This window comes from Argentina anserina, chromosome 5, assembly GCF_933775445.1.
Source record: "Argentina anserina chromosome 5, drPotAnse1.1, whole genome shotgun sequence".
In the NCBI taxonomy this organism is placed as follows: Eukaryota; Viridiplantae; Streptophyta; class Magnoliopsida; order Rosales; family Rosaceae; genus Argentina; species Argentina anserina.
In genome coordinates, this window is record NC_065876.1 from 26,129,094 (window position 1) to 26,154,818 (window position 25,725).

The 25,725-nt window shown below is 38.2% G+C and overlaps 2 protein-coding genes across 2 annotated transcripts; one reads left to right on the forward strand and one right to left on the reverse strand.

Annotated features, from left to right (window-relative positions):
• Positions 1 to 2,157: 2,157 nt before the first annotated feature.
• Positions 2,158 to 5,504, reverse strand: LOC126794577 (GEM-like protein 1). The gene is made up of 4 exons (XM_050521332.1): positions 5,105 to 5,504; positions 4,855 to 4,956; positions 3,942 to 4,213; positions 2,158 to 2,573 (listed from the first exon to the last, which is right to left on the reverse strand). The coding sequence occupies exons 1-4, from the start codon at positions 5,430 to 5,432 to the stop codon at positions 2,397 to 2,399; spliced, it is 879 nt and encodes a 292-aa protein (XP_050377289.1). The 5' UTR covers positions 5,433 to 5,504; the 3' UTR covers positions 2,158 to 2,396.
• A 15,978-nt stretch (positions 5,505 to 21,482) lies between these two features.
• Positions 21,483 to 24,879, forward strand: LOC126794568 (transport inhibitor response 1-like protein). Its single transcript, XM_050521314.1, has 3 exons — positions 21,483 to 22,445; positions 22,750 to 23,251; positions 23,332 to 24,879. Exons 1-3 carry the CDS (start codon positions 21,814 to 21,816, stop codon positions 24,088 to 24,090), a joined length of 1,893 nt encoding a protein of 630 aa, XP_050377271.1. The 5' UTR covers positions 21,483 to 21,813; the 3' UTR covers positions 24,091 to 24,879.
• The last annotated feature ends 846 nt before the right edge of the window (positions 24,880 to 25,725 follow it).

The following is a 25,725-nucleotide window of genomic DNA, read 5'->3' on the forward strand; positions in this document are numbered from 1 at the left end:
ATTTCTCGATCTTTTCAACTTGATCCGAAGTCCTTTCTCTTCAGATAACCCCTTTCATCTTCCTTGATTTCGAACCACTAATTTGCTAATATTGTGGTGACTTTCTACCATATGCTACACATAACTGCATTACAGTACGCAACAATCAACAAGGGATTACGTTTGGATACGTCTATCCCTTTGATCCCTCTGGGACCTCTCTCTCTCTCTCTCTCTCTCTCTCTCTCTCTCTCTCTCTCTCTCTCTCTCTCTATATATATATATATATATATATATATCCTTCTGGTTTCAATGTTGGCGTGCAGAAGGTATTCTTCGATAAGGAGATCGAAGTTGATTGAATTTAGTTAGCAGTAGAATGGTCCAGAAGTTGTCTCTTTACAAAAAAATTGTGTTTGAGAAAAATGTTCTTGTTCACAATCGTTATTTTAACACCTAATATATGCGGGTTTAGCTGCTGTGCAGCGCTGCATACCATACATACCGAATCAGACAGTAGATAAAGGGTGTTTTGAAATACTCGTGGGGTCTGTGGAGATGTATGGACGGTGAATTAAGAGCGTTGTACGCATGCGCTGCACTAATTTTACATGTCGAAAGAAAAACAACAAAAAACAAAAAAGAGGAAAAAGGAAGAAAGCATCAGTGATATCCCACTGTCGTAGCTAAAGAGTTGAACATGTTGGAAAAATGATCGATGTCAAGTTCGATCAAAGCTTTATGCTGCTGCTTTATTCTAAATTGGCGGGGGCTCCTAAAAGCTGACTCAAGTAACAAATGGAAATGACATTACATCTAGGCTTACATCGAATACAACTGTTTAACAATTTATTTGGGAACAATTTCAATAATGGTACATGAACTTTCTCCCGCGGATGAATATGGGTTCTCAACTTCATAACTACAACATAAGTAGTTAAGTACATGAACTATTGAATTCATACCAGTTTTCATACATCCCTGTTAACTTACAGTTGCAGGCCATGCCATTATGGTAAGTGGTTTAGTTATCAATGAGCAACCATATTGATTTGTTCATTCTCCTTTCCGTTACGTTTTTGTTTCCAGGAAACTGTATTGTAATAAGTCAGACACAATGTTACGGGCAACAGCCACCCTAGAAAGTAAAAACTAAGTTTCAAACAGGTTTATTTTCTCTAAAACTCTTCCTGAAACCACTGTCATAGATTCTCATCGATGCTAGAAGACATGGTATAATTGGTATTGTTTACGCAGAATCATACATGTTGCACGAAGTTAAGAAATACTTTGCTTGTATAATCACATTTCCCGTTTACAAAACTTTCAACATCCAAAAAGTTTCAATATCACAAAAGAAAACATGCAACAACATAATAAATAGAAGCTAGGAAATCTTTCGATTCAGAGCTGCAAGAAAGAGGAGACTTAACTTATGCATCAAGCTAATAATCGATCTATATATCAAATATTGTACAGTTCAAAATTGAACCTCCAATCCAAGATTGCTTCTGTTTCATACTTACACATGGTCAATTCACATCTCGATCTTGATACTGGCAACTCACGGTGTAAATGGTACCGGTGTAAATTGGAAAATCGTCCTTTCCGTAAAGACACAAAAGTACGTATACGTACTTCGTTGGTATGTACGTCCCAGAAATTACACCGCCGGCAGTTCGATCTGTTAAACCGTAAACATATCGGATGAACTAATGGTGGTAAACCTTACTGAACAACAAAACTACAAGAAGTTACGTAAAGACTCTTTAAACAACATGGGTATATGCATGCAATAATGCGGAAATCACACTGCAAAAGCCTACTAAAAAAAACCCAAGAGGTGGAGAGATAGAGTCGTGCTGAGCAGCAGGGGCGGAGCCAGAAATTTAGCTATGAGTGTACATTTTATAGATGACTTGTGTCTTGAGCAACGTAAGGTTCAAGTCACTAGGACAGCCGGATAAGACTTGTTTCAGCTTCAGAATTGTAACATAATGTGTGAGGTCTAGCGGTCTAGCCTCTATAACAAGATTGCGAATTTCTTCTCCTGGGCTGTTAAGTCATGGCGCATAGCGAGTGCACCCTTGCCGCACACTCCTTATGCATAGGTCACGTCCTCTAGAAATCAGAATACTCCCTACAATCGGGAATACCAACGGTTGCATTCACAACAAGTCAGTGTCTGAAACATGATGTACATAATCGCAAATGTCATTTACAACAAAATATATGAATTTGGGTAGACGATTTTCATCCCAAAATGTAAGAGAAAATAGGGGGTTCTAAACAAACACATTACACGGCAATTCCACTACTCATACCATAGAACATACACATCAGAGCTCATATATTCTTTTATAGCCTTTCCTGTGAACACCGAAAAGATTTAGCCTTGCACTCATTACAAGCTGGGGCTAGGGGTGGGGCTGCACCACTTCTTGAAGGTGTTTCACAGCACTATCATAGTTTACAAAGCTCATAAACCAGAACTCATGGTTGTCCACAGATATGACCTGGATATATTTTTCAGCTGCTTTGACCTTGCTTGTTGACGGGTTCACTGCCTTAAGCTGATGTAATGGAATAACCACCTGCATATGAGAAGGGAGATCTTGTAAAGCTACTGATGATAAATACATAGATGATCAATACTGTGCACTATTTGCTAAAATATACCTGTTTCTGCTGTCATCAGATCTCACTTTCACACATCCCTCAATTACAAATGACAGGACTTTTTTTTAACTAAGGATATAAGTACAATCTTCTTGTGAACATCAGGAGACACTAAACACTTCAAAGTAACAGACACTGAACTGCTTCAAGATGATCCGACACTACATGAAACAGACTAGTGGCTTAAAGACTTCCTAGAGCCTATCATACACGTCTATAGACATTTCAGTCATTCACCCGCAAAAAATGGTGAAATAAATGTTGGCATCAATCAGTGAAAGACTAAAAATGAAGACTCGATTAATCCCATATAAAGAATATAAAATTGGAGCGAACTAGAATAGGACCATTACAGGTTGCAATATCCAAATTATGAACCTCTCAATTTTCAGAAATCAGAAAACCTGTACAGTTTCATTGCATTTCAGACAAAGATAAATGTGCTCCCGAAAAAAAAAAACGTGTCGCTCTAATTCTAAACTCCATTCCAAAAGCTCATCAGAGAGAAAATTTTGTTCTGTACTACCAGCCATCTCCAAACCATGATCTATATGGGCATAAATCCAAAAAAAAGAAGGTATTAAACATAAAACCTGACATAGAAGCCTAGAAGGTTAGATTAATCTATGCACCTATGAAGACTTTTCAATTTCACTAGTCTAATAGGTTATCTATTAAAAAAATCAAGTTTAACTCCAAATTAGGCAACGCAAGCAAGGGGCACCAACAAGGCTTTGTATACTAATTACCCGTTAGCCAACTTGAGAGGTAGCTAATTATTATAGGGTTTATGCATTTTGTCTATCTTAAATTTGGTCTATTGGTTTCTTTCTTTCACTTACGAGCAACTTTGTATACAAACTCAAATGAAGTTTTAAGTAATCTATATATTATTATACAATAATGGCTAATCTGAAAATTAGAGGTTCAGAACTTTAGATGCTATGGTTTCTTGCCTCTAGCTCATCTGCATTATATCTTGGTATGGTTCTTTACTATAACTCCGGAAACAAAAGTATAGATTTTCTTGGATCTCTTTGCCCATATAGCTTTTGGTTAGATTGTTCTCACTTTAATTCTACGCTCCTTGTTTGTCTATTTCTGGAAGTAGTTTCTAATGAGAATTTATCCTCTTGTATCAATCAGAAAGTAGCCCTAAAAAGCTTCTACCTTTTGACATAACTCACAAGGATTACTGGTCCCTAGGTTGTAATATAATCAAATAAAAGTGTGAGCTGCTTAAACAGTAAATACTTTTGGCCAAGCAACATTATCCACAATACCTTATAATAGCTCCATGCCGTCTGATCACCAGTTTTGTATGAAAGTGGATCGTCACTGCAAAACGCAAGCTTTGCTGTTGACAAATATATAACTCCCATCACGGGGCCAGCAGATGTGGATAGGTAACAAGCAAATGTCTTCAGAAGTTGTTCGTCTGGGACTGTCTCAAAATTTTTCTGAAAAATCTTCTCATAACCACCTTCAGCAATAACTTTAGCACTCTGAGCAATTCTTCCTACAGCAGCATCAGCAAAGCTGGGTCCTGTTTTCACTGGTTCAAGGAAACTTACATGCATTACTCTCTAGAATAAGAATAAGCTCAGACAAACAAATATGAAATCCAGAAATGGTTTTGAATCCCAGAAATCACCATGCTTACATATATAATGCCACAAAACTTACGTGATGTAGATCTACTACCACAAAAACTTATGGTCCTATAATTAATAACTCTACAGCCTCTACTACCATTACCTCAACAAAAACTTCAGCTGAAGGAACGCTTATCAAAGTTAAAAGTTAGAAGAGACTCTGTGAAGGTCACATTTCGCACGTATACAATTGTCATTGGTTATATAGATGGGGCAACAAAAGCATCAAAAGATGCAAACAACTAGATTCTACACCTCCGAGTAGCCTATATTCTCAAAAACACACCACAAAACAACAATATACCTTCTATGCACAAACAATTCAGACCGAAAGAACAAAGTAAAAAATAGCCACTAGGAAGGTTTTGCGACGCAGATATAAGGGAGATCACAATTTTAAGTACATTCATGCCGCAAACAATATTCGAGAGCACATATTAATATTAATCCACTTTATTCCATATACAAGTCGATAACAATCGCAGACTACAATCAGAAACAGTAAAATTCAGTACACCTTCTACTGGAATCGAATGCTTACAGTGTTGCCACATGTTGCCCGCAAGATCCTGACCCTTCTTGGTAGTCTCCACAGCCTTCTTCCCCCATTTTCCAAGAACACCTTTCACCGACTCCACCGTATCTAATCTCACCCGAAACATAAAATCACACTCATCAAATTCTCATTTCCACAACTCCTTAACTCATCTTCACCAAAAATCAAAACCCTAACACGGTACATCACACTAGACTCTACAATTCAAACGAAGTCTCGGTTAACGGTGACTCACTCTTGACGGACGAAGCGGGAGGCGGCGCCGGATTGCTGACGTAAGGATTGGACTCCATCGGCATAGTAGTGGCGGCGGCGTCTGCGGGGATCGGCGGATCCCGAGCCTCGGGGTGTACTTCGGGAGTCGCGACGGGCGGCGTCGCCGGGAATGAGGGAGTAGAATCCGGCTTCGGCGGCTGGTCGGAGGCGATGGAGACGGAGGTCCAGGTTTCGGAGTGTGGAGGCGGAGCGACGTCGTTTGGATCGAGCTTAGGATAAGGAGCGTATTCTTGGGAGTGAGGAGGAGGAGGCTTTGTGTCGCCGGCTGGGTGTTGAGGCTCACTCATATTCGCCGGCTTTGTCTTCTTGTTTGGGATTTCAAAACGGCGACGGAGATTCCGAGAAGAAATGGAGGACGATCAGTTTGGACAAATGGCCGACGAACCAGGTTGTAGGGAAGGAAATATGAGCTGTATTTGGGCTGCCTTGTCATGGCCCAAATTGGTAGGGTCCAAAAAACTGAATTACAGGCTCAAACACTTACCCCTAGGCCCATCTCAGAAATGATGCTTCCAAGGGACTGCTATTCATATTCATAAAATGTAGAATAAACAAAGGCAAGATTGCCATATCAGAAAAATGATGGTCTTTAACTCTTTATTCCTATAAAAAGATAGGGTCATTACTTTTTGAAATAGTTAATTGAGACAGTATCAGTGCTACAAATGAATTATGATGTGATTCGTAAAAACATATATGGGCATGTACTATAATACGTGTGCATTTCAACTATTTTCTTACTGAAAATGCGGTACCGCACCGTATCGCACCGGTTCAAATCAGATAGTAGACCGCACCGTTTCATGTGGGATGAATTAAGATCGTGAAAAATATTAAATCGCTTATAAATGGACTAAATTAAGATTAGGCATTTTCCAAACCAAATAAACTGAATCGCGCATGTTTAAATAAATAATTATTTTTATAAATGAATTAACCCTACTATGGTAATATAGTAATACACAAATACCATAATAGTAACAAAACCTTAAATCTAAGGGTCTAAGTAACAAGTTTGCCAAGATCTATTCTAAATTGAGGTAAATTATATTACTTTCTACCGGTTCCTCTTTCTTTCTCTATTTGTTTTTTATATTGTTTAATCTCTAGTATATTGTTGTGAAATTTTAATTATAACTTGTAAGGGCACAAATCGTCGTTAATATAGTGTAAGTACGAGGTCGTTCCAACTAGGGATTGAAAATCGTTTTAATTCTAACTTAATTGATCTAAACTAAGAACATAAATTTTAGGTTTTCAAATAACAAATGATACGAGAGTTAAATAAAGAAACAAACAAGATAGAACCTAGGGTATCAGAACCAATCATTAACAATCCTATTTATGTATCAATGTAACTAATGGATTATTCGTCTCTCTAAATGACAATTCTTGTATCTATGTCCTTCTCATGTACTCTAGACTATAGTTTTCCTTAAGTGTGTGATGCTCTTCCTCTCGGGTAAAATTCGTATATCTCAACTATGCAGTCTATCATTCTCATGTATAAATTTAATATGCAGTACTCATTACGTTCTAGAAAACAAGGAAATCAAGCAAACCATGATTGTTTCTCGAGTAACAATGTAATTCACTACATTTAATTACAAGAAGCTTTATAAATTATATTGCAACTTTACTTCAAATTTATTTTCGAATTACTATATGCAAAGTCTTAAACTGATCAATCAGAAAACTTAAACATAACGCATCAATTCAAATGGTGACTAAGAATTCATCATAAAAAAATATAAATCCTTAAATAATAAACAATCATGATATGATGGCATCCTAACCCTAGAGAGAGGTTTAACAAACAACGACTAAACAAAATATAACAAAAACATTAAAGAATGAAATTGTGAAGATAGACGATTGGTCTCTGTTCATTTGGCGTCTACATTGTGCTCAAGAGATCTCATCTCATGTGAAATTCATAATCTCTTACACAGGGAAGATTTTTGCTCATCTTTGACTTCAGTTTCCTTGTAAGACTTGGATTTCAGACTCCATACTTGATATGAAATATGAAAACCTTGAAATATCTCTTATAAAAGTAGGAATCCATATACTATTTTCATATTCAACTGAATCATTGACCTTGATGTATTAAAATTAAATGCACTTGGCAACACAACTTGAGTTTTCCATGAATGTTAACGAACCCAAGCAGATTTCAGCTATGACCGCTCGTCACTCAAACAATCATAACTTCTTCTTAAAGTATTGAAATCAAGATCCGTAAAATTATACAGAAAGTAGACATCCGTATATTTCCAATGATATAGCTCATGATCTAATTCGATCTGGAACTTTCACAATAGCTCGGTAAAGTTGGATGTTCTACACTAACAGATTCTGTCAATGAAGAATGTAATTGTCATTTAATCTTTATTAGCTCATTTTAACTTATTTTCTTCTATATTTAACACAAACTTATAAACACAATAAAATAACATAAATTAATAATAAATTAGATAACTAAATTTATAAACTAAAGATATGATGCATAGAAATATAAGATAATACATGCATATTATATATTTCAAGGCCTAAAATACTTATTATGTAGTATTATTCAAATATTTTTACATTTGAAACTTGATTAATATTTTGGTCTGTAATATTAATCAAAGACTTGATGACTTTGTTTATTCTAATTTGGAAGCATGTGGTTTATCCAAAAACACACTAAAACCGCATAGGAATGTAAAGAAACGGTTTGACTAAACTCAAAACTGGATATAGTTTGTAAAATTATCAAACCATTTGAAATTGATGTTAACCTCCAACCCGCATTGCACTGTGCACCGTGCACACCCCTACTATAGATGTATCTCGGTGGCTCAGGTTTGGACGTAGTGTGTGTGATAGTTTATTTAAGGGGGCTGAAAGTCTAAAAGTAGTCATTACCCCAAAACCCGCATGATGCAGGGTGAGCAATACCTAGTTAGTGGAGTCGAATCAATCATATTTTACTTTTGTAACTGGTGTTCTTAACGTAATTATGTGTCTATTTTTCTCATAGTTAAGGAAATAGTAAAGATAAATAAATAGTGAGATAGAGTGCAGTCGTGATGGTAAACAAGAATGACGTGGAGGCGGCAGAGCTATGGCTTTCTTGCTTCTTTATTTTCCAGAATTCGACAGCCCACTTGCACGGAATATCAATGTCCTCTTTCCCCTCCAATTCTCAGAACAAGCATATATTAGCTGCTGTCCTTTACTTCTAGCTTAACAATTTAACATAGGCTGCTCATAATACACAGCTAAAAAGGCTATTGCCAAAAAGTGTGGCCCAAGGCTAATGCCATTCTGGTCCGACTCTACCACAACTTTTGAAATTGTGAGAGCCAACCCGAATCTATTGGCTAAAACAATGCTTGCTTCCAAGACAACTCATAGCAAATGAGCACTACCGGCAAAAGCTGTCTTGCGGTTTTCAATCTCCTTATAATTTCCAGAGATCTTTCTAGCTTGGTTGGTCTCGTCGAGTCCACTCAATGGCAGTAGCTGCTTGATCCATACAGTACAAAATCTACAATACTAGCAAGTGGAGAAGATATCCTATCCAAGGTGATATACTTTGTAGAGAAGATCTTGGTTCGGTTCGGGATGTTAGGGGCATTCGTCCCACCCCCGGCCACAATCTAAGATAACAATTATTTGTTCACAAAATAGTTTGGGGTACAAGTCAATAGGACAACTAAATGTGTCTAGCAATTATCTTGTATCAAAATTCATAAAATGTCACTACTTTGTTGTCAAATTGCACCTGTAACGATAAAACTAATAAACTTAATGATCCGACTCGTACTAATATTAAGGTTTGTACTAATAATGTAGATGAGTACTTTGGTACGATACTATCCTTTCTTTTTCATATAACAAAAATAAAATATCAAATAACAACCTAAAACCTACGAATGATTTATTAAAACGAAGAGCTTTAGCCAAAGAATATGAAAACTTAGAAGTCCACGAACCAAGACAGACAAATAACCCAAGTGTGCCACTGATATGCTGCAAAATTAGCTTCTTTCCAAATTAACACGCTGGAACTATCTCGGCCTATACTTTGGAAGTGATTAGCCAAATGCTTTATATCTGGAACTAGAGAACTGATTCTCCAAGAAACACCATATAGTGGTGATACAGGTATGATACTACCATTACGATTTGTACTTTAGGAACAATTAAGATGCATTATGTAGGTGCCAAAATATAAGTTCATGCGTACAAAAAATTCCATTGAGAGACCATACGGAAGTTTTTACTTGTTGACTTTCAGCTTAATTTGATCACCAAGATCTCAAGCCTCCATATTTTTTTTAATCTCTTCCAATGAAGTCACTTGTCTGTTTTAATTTATTTATTTTTTTCAACTTGTACCAGCAGTGGCTGCAGTGCCTTCTCCACATGGGTTGTTTAGTGGTTGCCTCCTCTCTGTCTTTTAGCAATTAACATTATCCTTCAATTTTTTAGTGCAATTTTTTAAAATGAATTTCTGGATCTAAAATGATGGGCTTCAATTTGATCAAATACCGATCGCTAAATTCAATGGAATAAAAAAGTTTCTGTAGATTGATTGCAGATGGGTGGTCTTGTTTGATGTGTAGAAAAAAAAAGTTAATCTCTCTGGGATATGGTTATATTAAGAAGTTAATTAATAATTACAATGTTCAACTGTAAGGCTCTTGAAACTGCATTAACCCTATCATTCTAATGCAAAGGTAAATTACATAAATTTGGTAACATTCTCCAATATGACATATTGGTGAAATCTTTTTTTGTACAAATAGAGTCATTAGTCCAAACAAAAAAAAAGCAACGAAGAAACTAGTCTAGCTACAAGTCATAAACTCCATAGCTCTAGAAAGACCAACAATGTCATCAAACAGAGCATCAGAAACCAGCGTAGGAGGGTCATGTTTCACATTAATAAAGTCAAAATCACACATCAAGCTTATGCAGTTCATTATCAAGGTCGCAAGAGGATGCAAATCAATATTATCATGTTGAAGAAGATTGATAAGCACTAAACAATCAGACTGAACTTTCAATCCTGAAATTTTTAAGCTACGAGCTAGGTGTAGACCATGGAACAAGCCCCAAGCCTCAGCTTGCAGGACCTCCCTAGTCCCAATGTTCACCATAAACCCACCCTGCCAACAGCCAACCTCATCCCTAAGCACACCCTCTGCTCTAATATTTCCATTATTCATCCTAGAGCCATCAACATTCAGTTTAAAATTTCCAACAGCTTGTTTAATCCAATATAGCATCTCCACATGTTTAGGCAAGTTTGCACCAATCTTAGCATTAACTTTAGCCCATTCATCAACATAACTAAACACAACTTCAGAAAATATTAAAAGGATACTTGAAGGAGCTATCAAAAATGGATTTGCACCTCCATTTCCATATGAACCAACAACAGTATATGAAGAAGATATTCCAACTGGTATTATTCATATAATACCATTTATGAAGCAAATTAACATAGATCCAATTTTCCAAACTCAGAACAAATGTAGCAAGGATATTCAAGTAAATCTTAAAATTTTGCCAAACCTGTTTAGACTTAGGACAATCCCTGAATAGGTGAATAATTATTTATATGGTATTAGTGCAGAATTTGCAGTGAGGATTGGAGGCAAGCTTCATTTGAAACATATGCTCATTAGTTAACAATTTGCTTGAAACAAAGGTCTATAAGAATATTTTAATCTTTAGAGGTATAGGAAGGGACCAAATCTTCATCCAAACATACTTTTAGAGGCCGTGTTCATCACATAGCACATTATAAGCAGATTTTACAGAGAAGATTCCAGAAGAAGTCTACCCCCATATAACTTGATCATGAATATCACATTCAGTAATAGGAACAAATAACACTTGAGCAATTATTTCTTGAGGGAGATTTTCACCAAGCATGATCATATTCTAGCTACCATCAATCAAAAATTCATTCACAACAGAGTTAGTATTGACAATATCATGATTAATAGCATGGTTGAGAAGGATACCAGAATGAGCCCAATATCAGTCCAAAATTTAGCCTGAAAACCATTGCCAACTCTCTAGGTAAGCTATTTTCGCAGTAAATTAGCCTCATACATAATACCAGACCAAGTACTTGAGCACTGAGCATGCTTTTTATAAGAATTATGCATGAGAGAACCAGAATGCAGATAATTCCTCATATAAATCTCGTTCCAAAGCCCTTGGTCTTTCTGGACAACTCTCCAACTAGCTTTAGCAAGCATGGCCATGTTCATATTAGCTGACTTTTTAATCCCCGAGCCACCATAGCATTTAGGCCTCCAGACTGTATCCCAGTTAGTAAGATGAACTTTCTTTTTCTGTTCAGTATCGCCCCATAGAAAACCCATATTGAGTTTATTCAGCTTGTTACAAATTGACATAGGAAGCTTAGTAGTGCATTGCATAAATTGGAATGGAAGCATTAACATATTGAATCAGATTTAATCTTCCCGCCATATTAAGAGTCTTACTTTTCCAACTAGCCAATCTGACTTGAACCTTGTCAACAATACTAGCATAGGTGTTCTTATTAACTCTTTTATGAAGTAGAGGCATACCAAGGTAAGTTTCTAGATCATCAGTTAGTGGAGAGCCAGAGAACTTGCTTATTTCCTCGGCAATCCTAACTGACACATTAGGAGATACAAACACCATAGATTTCTCAAAGCTCACAGTTTGTCCCGAGAGGCCATAAAAGAGGTCCATACATTGCTTCATCCCTTTAGCATGAACACTGATAGCCTTAGCAAAGAGAATTAAATCATTAGCAAAGAATAAGTGGGAGACAAAAGGCCCATTTGTAGAGGACTGAATTAGGAGCCAATGTTTGGAAACAACCGAAGTTCTAATAAGATGAGATAATATTTCCATGCAAAGGACAAAGAGATAAGGGGATAGATGGTCCCTCTGCCTAATTCCCCTGCCCCCTTTAAAAAGCTCCGATAATTCACCATTTACGATAATTTGATAGCTAGCAGAAGTAATACAACTCATAATCAACTTAATAATATTGCACTAAAGTTTAACCTCATAAAGAACCTGCTCAATGAAACTCCAGCTGAGTTTGTCATAGGCTTTCAAAAGATCAATTTTCCAAGCCATGAAGCCTTTAGCACCCTTAGAGTTCCTGCATTTATATAAGATTTCTTGAGCAATCATAATGTTGTCAGAGATATGTATTCCTGGAACAAAGCTAACCTGATTAGGGCTAATCCATTTTTCCAACATAGGTCTAATTCTATCAACAATGATTTTAGAGATAATCTTGTAAACAGTACAACAACGGCTGATAGGGCGAAAGAGGTGCATACGTTGAGGGGCTGACACTTTTGAGACAAGAGTGATAAGAGTATGGTTTAGACCGGGAGGGATAGAGCCCGCATGAAAAGCAGTGGTAACAACTTTAATATTCTCAGAAGAACACAAGGGCCAGTGTTGTTGGTAGAATAAAGCAGGAAACCCATCAGCTCCAGGAGCTTTCATCTTACCAATTCTGAATAAGGCACTATGAATTTCCTGTCTAGAAACATCTATGCCAATTAAAATTGACTATGCAAGAAGAGTATCAGGAAAAAGAATAGGAATATGAAACCTGAGATCCAAGCCACATTCAACTGCAAAAAGATTATAAAAGAAATCCACAACAATTTTCTTCATCACAGTTGGATCATTAGACCAAGTACCAGAGGAGTCAAACAAGCCATCAATCTTATTTCTTCTCCTCCGAACCACAATGGTTAGAAGTTAAACCTTGAGTTTTTTGGAAGAGATCACCACCACAATTGTTCCATGTGTCAGTCATCTTATCAATATAGTTTTCATGCTGCATTCACATAGCTTGAAACCTGAAAGGAGAATTAGGTCTTGAAGTCCTAGCATCAGGCTTCAACTTGATTAATATAGGGCAGTGATCTGATTTCACTCTAGCAAGGTGGATGACACATGCATCAGGAAAAAAGAGCCTCCATTCACTAGAACAAAATCTTCTATCTAACCTCTTTTTAACAAAATTATTAGTCCAAGTGAAATCTGCTCTTTGGTAGCCCATGTCAATCAAGCCATTCCTAACGACCCAGTCTTACATACCCCCAAATCTATAATGTTGAGAGCCACCAATCTTATCAGAAAAAGAGAGAAGTTCATTAAAATCACCCACCAAAATCCAAGGCAAATTGTGTTTCTTAATTAGATCATCAAGAGAAGTCCAAAGTCCACTTCTAGAAATGTTGCAGGGACTAGCATAAATTCCCGTCAAAAGCCAAGTATGAGAGCCATTCCAAGAGATCTTAACTGAAATAGACTGAAAATTAGGATAAGTAATATCAACAGTAATTTTGTTTCTATTCCACAAAAACCAAATGTTACCAGAAAATCCATTTGCTTCCATGGCTTCAACGTCAGTAAAGCCAAGAGAGAGTAAGCATTTCTTAGCACCAGAGAACATGATTCGAGGTTCACAAACAATAAGCAAGTCTAACTTGTTCATCTTCACAAAATCCTGGATAGAGGACCTGAACTTTTCACCCCCAGCTCCTCGAGCATTTTAGAAGATAATATGATCCATTAAAAATGATGAAATGGAGAAGGGACCTAACTAGGAATCAATCATATATTCCCCAGAGTGGGAAAGAAGATCAGCAGCATTAGACAACTTGTTATTTTCTACAAAAATCTGGTAAGCAATATTATTAGAACTCTGCACTTTAGAAATCTCACTAGCATTAGTTAAAACATTCTGAAGAGGGCAATGACCAAAGAGAGCAAATATCTCATTACCAAAAACATTATCAACATGATCAAATGAGAGCTTCTTAATAGCAGTTGATTGCTTGGTAATAGTAGTTGAGAATTTTTTATTCTTCTTCTGATAAAACTTCACCATTTTAGTACCACTAGCACTAGCAACATTAGAGACATCTTCCATAGGAATACAAATGCCTTCATATAAGTTAGCAAAAAGAGAGTTACATTCAGCATCCTTGGAGGTAGAACATGCCTTATTCTTAGTAGAGAATGTCTTATTATGAAGCTTCACTTTGTCCTGGAAATTATTCCACAGTTTCACAATAGCGGGAGCATCAGATATATTAGCATTGTCTACAGGGGTCTCAGGCTCAACATGAACATTATTTCCCTCAACATGAAGCACATAAAACCTAGAGCCCTTATTGGAGTTTTTCTTTTCGTTGATACTCTCATTACTTTTCTTTTTTATTTATGTAATTCATTAACATCCAAGGACCTATGTCCTCTTTAATCACTGAATTCTGAGCACAAGGATTAGATAAATCAAGGACTTGACCTTCCTTCTTTATTGTATCCATTACATTAGCAGTATTGGCATCATAATTAGACTCATCAGCATCTGTAGGCAAGGAATATGAACCACATAGGGGCATTTATCCTTGGCATGTCCATAACAACCGCACTCAAAGCAGATTAAGGAGATACCTTCATAAATGACATTGTTGGCAATTGATTCTACTTCCACAAAAGGTTTTAATGGTTTGTTGAGATCAATTTTAACACAAACTCTTGCAAACTGACATCTAACTTGGCTGATGGTAATTGGGTCAACCCTAACAACATCTCCTAAGATTTTCCCAATCCTATTAACTGTGTAATTTTAGAAATATTTCACAGGAAGACCACAAATTCTAACCCATAGAGCCATCTTACCAATCACTTCCTTCATAGAATCAAAATTTGGTTTCCAGTGCCTAACAGTTAAAGTCTGACCAGCTAAAATCCAAGGCCCATTGCACAAGACATAGTTCATATCATCTTCCAAATTGAACTTAAGAATAAAGAAACCATTAGGTAAATCAATAAACTGCTATCCACCACTTGCCATTTACGTCTAAGACCTCTAAGCATGAAATCAAAGGAGTTTATAGAATTTGGCTTACCCATCAGCTTGATCACTACTGCACATCGCTATTCATAGTCAAGTTTGTTGTGTACTTTTGCCGAAAACGAAACAATTTGACCATGAACCCCTTGGGTGTATGAGCAATCTTCCTCCCAGAAAATGAACTCTTCAGTCATGGTCTTGTTGAAATGATCGAGTGGTTTTTCAGTTTGCTTGCATAGTTTGAGCCCATAGAGGGAGGAGAAGGATTGGTTATAGATAAATCAAGCTTTTCCACCCGCAAAGCCTCCATATCAGAAGCTATATCCCCACCACACTTAGAACGTTTTCGGTGCAAATTAATAGAGCTCATACCTCCGTCACTTCTACTAGGAAGGGCAGAGAAAGTGAAGATTGGAGACGACACTACCAGTTCTTCAGAAAAACCCAATTTGCAGTAGCCTTATTGAGAGACACAGTACAACAGAAGACAATAACTTAGAGTTGTCTGATCAAACCGAGTCATGGAGGCTTCAAGTTGACTCAAGACTCACCAAGCCGCACCCGGAGCCTTCAAATTCCCAAATGGTAGAAGGCTTTCCTTCAGCAAATTGAAGGATGCAGAAGCTACCACAATGAATACATGCTATTAACCGAACCAAGAAAGCTTCCTAAATGCCAAATGACAGAACCAAAAGCTATTGAATTGACGACTAGAGACTTCAAAGGTTGAATCTTGTCACCACAACCCTTCCTCACAGCGCCGAAGACGTCGTTGGGTTGGTTTCATGGGAAAGGGTTAGGGACTCAGGACCCAGGCAGAGGAGAACATAGGAGGGCGGAGAGCGCCTCAGTCTCTGGGTGAGATCTGGTCGCAGAGTGAGGCGGTGGTGATGAAGGCAGAGCTCCTCGGTCTCTGGGTGAGGTCTGGTAGCGGAACAAATGCCGGTTACTGAGGCTGGGCGGTGTCGGAGACAGAGCTCGAAAGCTAGTCGGAGACTCGGTGGTTCTTCATATTGCGTCGGAGATGAAGTCACATGGCGATGGTTCTTCAGGTCGCGTCGGTCTCTCAGATCAAGATCGGTCTTTAGATCGCGTTGCGTCGGTTGTCAGATCGCAGAGCTGCAGTTACTGTAGTTAGTAAAATTTGATTATTATTATTATTATTATTATTATTATTATTTAGAAATCCTTCTTTGCTAATGAGTTGCAATAATGTTCTTTTTATTTTGTGACATTCTCCAAACTTTACATGTACTATATATATATATATATATAGCAATGCGTTGGAATAAAATTTTCGTTGCAAACTTCTCATCCTCCAACCTAACGAGGTTGCAGAATTTATGAAATCAAAGCTCAAGGCATTCCTAACCCATTTGAAACAAAATTAGGATTGCAGTTGACACTTGAGGGTACTATTAGCTCTGAGATAACTGGATCAACCTAGGGTTTTAACAAAAAACTATAGTATCCGTCCAACGACGCGTCTGTTAACGTGGCTGTCGGATGGGAATTTCCGGCGGGTCAGATGGTGGCTTAGGTTGGTGAGAGTGGGCGGTGGATCGACAAGAGGGCGGTAGGTCTGGTTTGTGATCAAGATGCTACTTGGTTTCAGATCTGCATTGGTGGGTTTTTCGGTGGCGATTATGGCATTAATTGGAGTTGCTGGCCAGGATGTTGTGGTAGGTGGAAAAAGTCATAATGCGGTGAGAAGAGACGGGGAAGCAGCTCGGCGACAGCTTGCCGTGATTGTGTCGTGGATCCGGGCAGGATCTTGTTGCCTTGTGGCTTGTTGAAATTTTGATGAGTGGTGTGTTTGTATCTCTACTACAGATCTGGGCGGCGGTTTTCTGGGGGTGTCTAACATCGTTGACGGGAGGATTGCCTGAGGTCTGAGGTGGCAGTGTGGTGGATGCGATCTTGGCTGGTTGTCTTTTGTTGGTCCAATATGGTCGGCTTGGGCCTGAGTTGGGGTGAATGTATGGTGGGTTTTGGTCTTTTGGCCCAAGTGGCCCAAGTCTGTTTTTTTTTGTCTTTTTAGTTTTTCTTGTCATCCCTCCACCTTGCGCGAGGGTTTAGGATGTTGGTAGGTAGGTTTTGGTTGTGTCGTTGAATGCACATGTTTATGTTGTATGTCATTTCCAAAGATTATTTAAAAGTATGTTCTTTCCGGGTGTCAATGTAATAGGCATGTTGTCTCTGCAAATATGTTGGAAGTTTTAGTATGTGATGCTATTTGAGCGGTTCTCTTATTCTTTGGCTGAGTGGTATGTATTTCCGTGGTGCTCGTTTTTCCAATTATGAAGCATGGCTAAGTGATCCTACTCACATTGGACCCAGTGCCTAGGTGGTTTGGCCAATAATGGGTCAAGAAATATTGAATGGTGATGTAGGCGGAGGTTTCCGAGGAATACAAATAACCTCTGGTTTTTTTCAGCTTTGGCGATCTATTGAGATTGGTGACGAGTAGGACATTGACTACTTCTAGAATCAGTTTTGATTGGTTCACAATTGGGTCTTCTTGGTTCACATCTATTGTTTCTTGTGATAGTCCTGTAACTAGTAGTGTTTGATCGGACGGAGTGTGGGGAATCTTATTCTACCACCGAGTGTTCAATTTATTTGTAATTTTTGTTTTGGTGAAATATATATTTTCTCTTTCTCAAAAAAAAAAAAAAAAAAGCAGTTGCAGCAGTAGTACATACATCGATATCATATATGGTCACCCAACTCTGATGCCAATTATAATAGAGTACTGAACTTTCCCTAAACTCTGTGTTCAGAAGAAAATGGCAATTCATTCTTTCAAAACCTAATCAAGGAGCTAGGCACATAAATGAGAAATGACATATGATTGTTTCCTTTTCTTCGATTTTTTCCTTTTCATTTCTCAGTTTCCACTTTTCATTTTTGTTTCTCTTTTTTTTTGGAATAATTTTGTTTCTCTTAGACACTCTTAATTTTGTTTAAGAATTGATCGAGTGAGGCAGGATCTGGAAAACTTTTGGCATGGTGATGCTCTTGCACGTGTCGCTTACCTTCAGGAACAATCTTTGAGTAACCGAGTGCAAGTGGATTGAACTTAGAATCACAACTACATAAGGTTGAAGTGATATGCCAAGACAGACATGATAACATGAGCTCTCAACTTGAATTTAGAGACTGATAGGGCCGGTCCTCAGCATACAAGGGCTAGTATGAAATTTAAAATGAGGTTTTTTATAGAAATAATTTTAAAAAAATGATATATAATTGTCCTCAAATCAACTCATATGTGTAAATAAACACCTCAAACATCACATATACCTACATGTACTTTCCATCAATTCACTTGTGAACTTCTCGACAATCTCCGTCAAATTTCAAAAATTTTCAATTTGTACTAAAATGCTGCCAATCATTCAATCCGTGTGCTAATTGACTGGTTGATGCCTAGTTTTGAACAATTTGCAACATAAACAGAACACTTTATCAAGATCTTTCTGGTATACTAACCAATTCCGATGATACTTCTCTCCATTTGGTAAACATTGACTGTTAAATTCTTGATCCGAACTCATAATTCATGCCTAGCTAGCTAGTAGTAAACCTAAACACTGATACACTACTGATGTCTATCAGTCGTATTTGGCTGCTTAGCACATGAAATTTTCTCAAATGTTCTATACAAGATTGAGCCAAGATTATGCAGAGACTTCTATCACTTCCTTTCTAATATGACAAACTTGTTTCTACCCCATTTGTCAACTATAACCAATAACCAACTTATCAGAATGGCCTAAAGATGGCATTATTTGACATTGCGTTCGAACCTCACATATGATCGTAAACATCGATCTTCAAACACGCTCCTCTTGCACTGATACATCCAATTCTTGATGGCCCATCGAGAGATATTTTCATGGTGATATCAACATCATAACGTAACAAAATATATTGCTTATCTTGAATCTGATATCGTGTAAATTGTGTGAATGTTTTACATGCACCAACAAATTAAGAGATGCGAAATTGTATTTTCTATAGTTCTAGTTCTTTTCTTTGGCTTGTTAAATTGCTCCCCATGCAGGATGATTTGGATCTACAACTTACACTTAAATGTCGTTTTAAAATTAAGAATTGTGAGGGTTTAGTTTCATTAGGCGCACACATGTATCTATCAATATGATTTAGTATGCATATCACACAAAAAAAAATTGTGTACGTATATCATTCTGCCCATTTTATTTAGTAGTTATTGGATGTTATTACACAACCATTGTCATTGCATTATATTTATGCTAGGACAGATAAATCCTCATAGAAAGTATATCACTTCATGTCCGATTATCTAGGCCCTGTTTGGTTGACATGAGTGTCGAGACATGAAAATGAATTATTTTCCTTTCCAATCTAATTTAGAATGAAATAGGTTTTTATATTTCCATATGAGTGTTTAGAAGATATTAGAATTATTTTGGTAAGTCATTAAAATGACATATTTATCAAATTTTCATTAAAACTTATTTATAAGGAACTAAAATACAATTTAAAAGGAAATTAATCTTTATCGATGAGAATGGAAATAGAATACCACCCGTAGATAGGTAACTCATTTTAGGCTTTAAGATGGAGTCAATTTCCAGTCAAATCATTTTTTTTTCCATTCTAATATCAAATGACAACCAAACAACACTTAGAGATGAAAACTGAAATGAATTTCTTTTCCATAACATGATTTCCTGTTAACCAAACGAGGCCCTAAAGTAATCGAGAGCGTAAAACATTAATTCCTCTGTGCATGAAACATGTAACATGACCTCGGAACATGGTAATGGGGAATTATATCGTCCCCTCAAAATTTTCTTAGAAATCGACCACTAAGGCCTCAGATAACTTGAATAAGGATATACGAGACTATATGGAAAGCCTGATCAATAAAACTAGAAGAGAATGCCATAAGTTCATGATATTTGAAGGAAGAACATGCTAGCAAGATCTTCACCCATGTCATATGTAGGATTAAAAAAAAATTCACTTTTACCATATGAGGAAAAGTTTCCCAATTATGCTAAGTTTTACTCCAAAGAAAAGATAAGCTAGGCCTTTGACCAAACACAAAAAAACAGACATAGTAGCTATTTATAGAATACCATCACAAATAGAGTAATTATGAAGCAAGCAAATCACCTAAACTTAAGCCAAAAGGGGTAATACTATAAAGTTAGCATATTTAGCAAAAAAGCAACTTCACCTGGGGATTAAATGTTTCCGGGTATGAATCGTAAACCCGCGGCATAAAAAGTTAAAAACTAAAGAAGTGCTGGTAAAAAAGGAAATGGTATTATTTACTGCTGTAAAGAAATTTGAGATAAAGAAAGTGAAGGGGAAAAAAGGTAGTGGGGAAGTTGGACAGACGCGAATATTGTGCGCGTGCATATGACGCCAAATATAGTCTCTGCTAGTTTCTCCCTCGTTCAGCTTTTTGCTCAAACCAGCTCCAATGAAAAACAACTGTTTACTCTTTCTGGATTGGCCCGTCCTTTTTAACTCGTATGGCTACTTTTCTGTCTTTCCGAAGAACTAGAAGAAACGCATAAACTTCATTAAGATTCTCTGGATATTATTTACACTTCTGAGTTCTGAGACAAGAGTTGAAAACTTTGCAGGCAAAGAGAAGTATGTGGATCAACAGATACGGTAACACATATTATGTGTATTTTTGTACAAATTTGATTGAAAAAGTGAGTTTTCATTAAGTTACAGTATCACAAAAAACATTAGATTAGAAGGAATTACAATGAACACAACACAACTCAGATAACATTTATCTTATTCTACATATAATGAGAGCAAATACTTTGTCTCTTTGTGAATTGTCCAGATCATTGTTAATGAGTTTAATAATAATTAACAGACGACACACCATTTTCTTTACTGATTTGGCAAGTTGAAAGAGATTGGAACCTAGTTTGCCGAAAAGAGTTGATCTCTCGCACCTAAACTTATTGTCCTTAATTTCATACTAGACTAACTGACTAAGTGTGGACATAGGACCGACATCTTACAAATCTATGTATAGTACAATTTCTCAAGAACTTATATCCATGAGTCAACTGCCGCCTAACTTCCCCTAATCTGATCATACCATTTTTCCAAGCAACCGATATTTAAAGACTGATGTCTATTAATCTGATAACTTTGATCCAAATTTGGTGATCAATATGAATGTAGCAGCAAAAAAGGAAAGTAACTTTTTTTAACTGTTAAGGGAAAACGAGAAAGGAAGAAGGGTAAAAAGAAATAGAAGAAGAAAAAAAAAGGAAAGGAAAAAAGACAAGTTTTTGGAAAGGCTAAAACCCCCCAAATAATGGAGCCTAAGTGTGGAGAGCCATTGGATATTGCCAGAGAGAGAGAGAGAGAGAGAGAGAGAGGGACTGTGTTTTGTAAGAAGAGAGAAGAAGAAGAGGCATGGAGAATCCCAATGCTCAGAGACACTGAGAAGACACAGACAGCACACCCCTACTGTTCACACACTCTCTCTATATCTTCTCTGTGAACCCCCCAATTAAAAAATAATTCCAACCCACATCTTCATCAGACTCTCTCCTCTGATCAAACCCCCCCCTCCTCTTTCCTCTTCAAATCCAATTCACTGCTCAGAGCCCATGACATGATCTCTGAATTTATATTTAAAAAAAACCCGCAACAGAAAGATTCGATTTTTGATTTCTGATTGGGTTTTTCTATTTTATCAGAAAAAAAAAATACCCAAACCCAGATCACTCATGGGAGAAGAAGGGTCTTCTTCTTCTTCGCCGTCCCAAATGTCCGAGGACGACGACCGATCTCCACCGTTGGATCCCATCTCCAACAAAGCCCGCAATTGCTCCTCCGGCTCCGGCTTCCCTGGAACCAGCAGCAGCAGCAGCAGCAGCAATCTCACCTCAGATTACATCATCCCTTACCCTGACCAAGTCCTGGAGAACGTTCTAGAAAACGTCCTCTGCTTCCTCACCGCCCGCCAAGACCGCAACGCCGCCTCATTGGTCTGCAAGTCATGGTACCGCGCCGAGGCCCTCACCCGATCCGACCTCTTCATCGGCAACTGCTACGCCGTCTCCCCTCGCCGCGCCACGTCGCGCTTCACCCGCGTCCGCGCGGTTTCCATTAAAGGAAGGCCCCGCTTCGCCGATTTCAACCTCATGCCCGCCAATTGGGGGGCCCACTTCGCGCCGTGGCTCTCGGCCATGGCCAAGGCGTACCCTTGGCTCGAGAGGGTCTATCTCAAGCGGATGTCGGTCACGGACGACGATCTGGCTATGCTGGCCGAGTCGTTTCCTGGTTTCAAGGAGCTGGTTCTGGTCTGCTGCGACGGGTTCGGCACTAGCGGCCTCGCTGTGTTCGCCAGTAAGTGCAGGTAAAGTGGTGCTACTCACTTTTGTCGTCAAACTTGGTTTCGGTCTGATTGATTAACTCGGGTTCAAAGGGAATGAGAGATGAGATCCGCAAAATGTGTGTTAAGATTTAAGGTTTTAGGATAAAGCTTTGTTTGGATCTGAGTTAGTGTTTTTAGATCTATTATGGTATTAGTGTTTTGTTTGGAAGTTAATGCTTTGTTTTACCTGATTAAGTATATGAATGCGGTTTCTATTTCTGGGTGTTGTTTATGAAGTTACAATGGGAAAAAAACACTGATGAAGTTATAATGTGTGATTTCGCAGACAGCTTAGAGTGCTTGATTTGATTGACACGGAGGTTCTGGACGATGATGTGGATTGGATGTGCTGTTTTCCTGAGAGCTTGACCTGTCTGGAGTCCCTGATTTTTGATTGCGTAGAATGCCACATAAATTTCGAGGCATTGGAGAGGCTGGTGATGAGGTCGCCTTCCTTGAAGAAACTTGGGTTGAACCGCTATGTTTCAATTGGGCAGCTGCACCGCCTGATGGTTCGAGCTCCGCAGCTCACTCACCTAGGAACAGGCTCATTCAATACACCGGAGGGCAATGCTCAGGGGGATCAAGAACTGGATTATGTTTCTGCTTTTGCTGCTTGCAAATCCCTAGTCTGTCTATCGGGGTTCAGGGAGATATTGCTGGATCAGTTACCTGCAATCTACCCCGTCTGTGCTAATCTGACCAATCTGAATTTCAGCTATGCAAATATCACCGCAGAACAACTTAAACCAGTCATACGTTACTGCCACAAGCTCCAGACTTTCTGGGTATGTGTTCTGTCTCCTTATTTGTGAAAACTATAAGGAAATGAAGCTTTTTAGAGCTTATGTTTGATATTCTAATGCAGGTACTAGATTCAGTATGTGATGAAGGCCTTAAGGCAGTGGCTGCAACTTGCAAGGAATTGCGTGAACTTCGGGTTTTCCCAGTCAATGCTAGGGAGGACACTGAGGGTCCTGTTTCTGAGGTTGGTCTCCAAGCCATTTCTGAGGGTTGTAGGAAACTGCAGTCTATATTATATTTCTGCCAAAGTATGACGAATGCAGCTGTGATTGCCATGTCAAAGAACTGCCCAGATCTTGTTGTGTTTCGTCTCTGTATAATGGGGCGCCACCGGGCTGACCATGTTACTGGTGAGTCCATGGATGAAGGTTTTGGAGCAATAGTTATGAATTGTAAGAAGCTCACCCGCCTGGCTGTCTCTGGTTTACTGACTGATCAAGCTTTCGGCTATATTGGGCAATATGGAAAATTGGTCCGAACTCTCTCAGTTGCCTTTGCTGGTGACAGTGACATGGGGCTAAAATATCTGCTTGAAGGCTGCCCTAAATTGCAGAAGCTTGAAATCCGGGACAGCCCATTTGGGGATTCAGCATTACGCGCTGGTTTGCATCACTATTACAACATGAGATTCCTTTGGATGTCCTCATGCTTGTTAACTCGGGAAGGTTGTCGAGATGTTGCTCAAGCACTGCCCCGCCTGGTTGTGGAAGTGATGAAGAGTGATGAGCAGGTGGCTACAGGTGAATATGTTGATATATTATACCTGTACCGATCCCTTGAGGGGCAAAGGGATGATATTCCAAAGTCTGTTGACATTTTGTAGACTTTGATTCAGAAGTCAGTTAGAAGTTGTTTCAACTTTTCTTTATGGCGGCATTGGAGCAAATGAGAGACATAGTACTGGAAGTATTCTTCGGGTGACTTTTATATAACCCGCTTGGCGGCTCCTGCATCGCCATGTATACAATAGATGAGTAAAACAACTTTTGTTCTTGAGACTGAGTGTTTGCAATGGCAGCCAGATGCCGCAGTTGCAAAGGCAATCATATAAGCACTGCAGGCCACATTTCCTCTTCTTTGCTTGTTCTAAGTTCTTTGGAGGACGGGGGTGCTGATGCTGAGGAGTCTGGAGGTGTTGGAAACCATCATTGGATGTTTGTATTGGTATGCTTCTAAATTTCATGTTTGTTTTTGTTCCATATTCATTTAATCATAAACAACGGCCGCCAGAGGCGAAGAGAAGGGAGGGTTTTTCGAGCTGATCATGATTCACGTCCTCAAGCCAACCATACTGTTTACCTCTTATTGAGAAAATATGAAATGGACAATCTGAAAGGTGAAAACTCTCCGACGTCCCTCGCCTGTGCCGCCTCAGTAGAGAGGTAGATTTAGTTTGTTTATTTTGAATCAAATGAGTAGTTCTAGTTTTTAAGCTGTAGCTGGTGAGATCTAAGATTCGAAGTGCCTTTAGACTGATACATCTCTCTGTTTCTCTGTCTCTATTTCCAAGTGTTTTGTTTCTTTCAGTTTCAGATGTGTTGTAACACCTGACTGTTGAATTTATTATTATTGTTAGCAATTGCAAATGTGAGATGGATAATAAATGCCAAAATATGCATGGACCATTTTATTTATTTATTTATTTTGTTACTTAAATGTGGAATGATTAATTGACAGTGAGATTTCCATTAATGATGTTTGAAGTGTTTATACAAGCACACGCTCCTTAGTCATTAGTCCTCACAGAAGAACCTACTTTAAGCTCGAGCCTTATGACACGAGTTTTAATACTCCGGAACGCTGTAGAATTTGCAACGGTAAAACGTTTTTGACGGTTTTACTTAGCTTTTGAATTGCATTATTGATGTTGATCTGACCTGCTTATGGTTATGAGTAGGGCCTTTTATTTCTGATGATTTGTCACACCCCCGTGATTGCGTTATAAAGCAGCCAAATCCAGTGACTCACCATCTCTCTGTCTATCTCTATCTCATTATTTTGGAGAAAAAATGAAAACCAGAAAAATCGATCTGCCTTCTTTGTTGGTATTCCATCTAACTAGATGGTAACAGCTGACTTCTCATCAAAGTGGGATCTGACTCTGCATTTGAACAAGTGATTAAAGGACAAAGAGAAGCAAACGTACATGAGAAAAAGACCAGAGAAAACTATGGGAAGCAAAAGCTTGGCTTTCCGTCATTTCCAGCTATTTGAATCACGAAATCGAAGTTCCTAATGAGTTTTTGGTCTTGATTGAAGCTCCAACTGAGTTTGTGGTCTTCATTTGAGCCGTCCTTATGTGGTAAACTAGCTTCGCATTATGTGATAGAGCTCTAACGACCCTCATCAGTAAAAAAAAAACTGAATTTTTTTTACATGTTCGGGTGGTAAGTCAGCCCCTTCGCTTCTCCAATAAAGAACCCGACGATGGATGTTTTCTTAATGCGGTGGTAGTCTG

What these genes read in the sequence shown, in the direction of transcription:
- LOC126794577 (XM_050521332.1), bottom strand. Translation starts at nt 5,432, where the DNA reads ATGAGTGAGCCTCAACACCCAGCCGGCGACACAAAGCCTCCTCCTCCT. An exon ending in TCCCGCTTCGTCCGTCAAGA is followed by an intron (nt 4,957 to 5,104) that starts GTGAGTCACCGT and finishes GGGTGAGATTAG; the next exon opens with ATACGGTGGAGTCGGTGAAA. An exon ending in CGGCATGGAGCTATTATAAG is followed by an intron (nt 2,574 to 3,941) that starts GTATTGTGGATA and finishes TCTCATATGCAG; the next exon opens with GTGGTTATTCCATTACATCA.
- LOC126794568 (XM_050521314.1), top strand. Translation starts at nt 21,814, where the DNA reads ATGGGAGAAGAAGGGTCTTCTTCTTCTTCGCCGTCCCAAATGTCCGAG. An exon ending in GTGTTCGCCAGTAAGTGCAG is followed by an intron (nt 22,446 to 22,749) that starts GTAAAGTGGTGC and finishes GTGATTTCGCAG; the next exon opens with ACAGCTTAGAGTGCTTGATT. An exon ending in ACAAGCTCCAGACTTTCTGG is followed by an intron (nt 23,252 to 23,331) that starts GTATGTGTTCTG and finishes ATTCTAATGCAG; the next exon opens with GTACTAGATTCAGTATGTGA.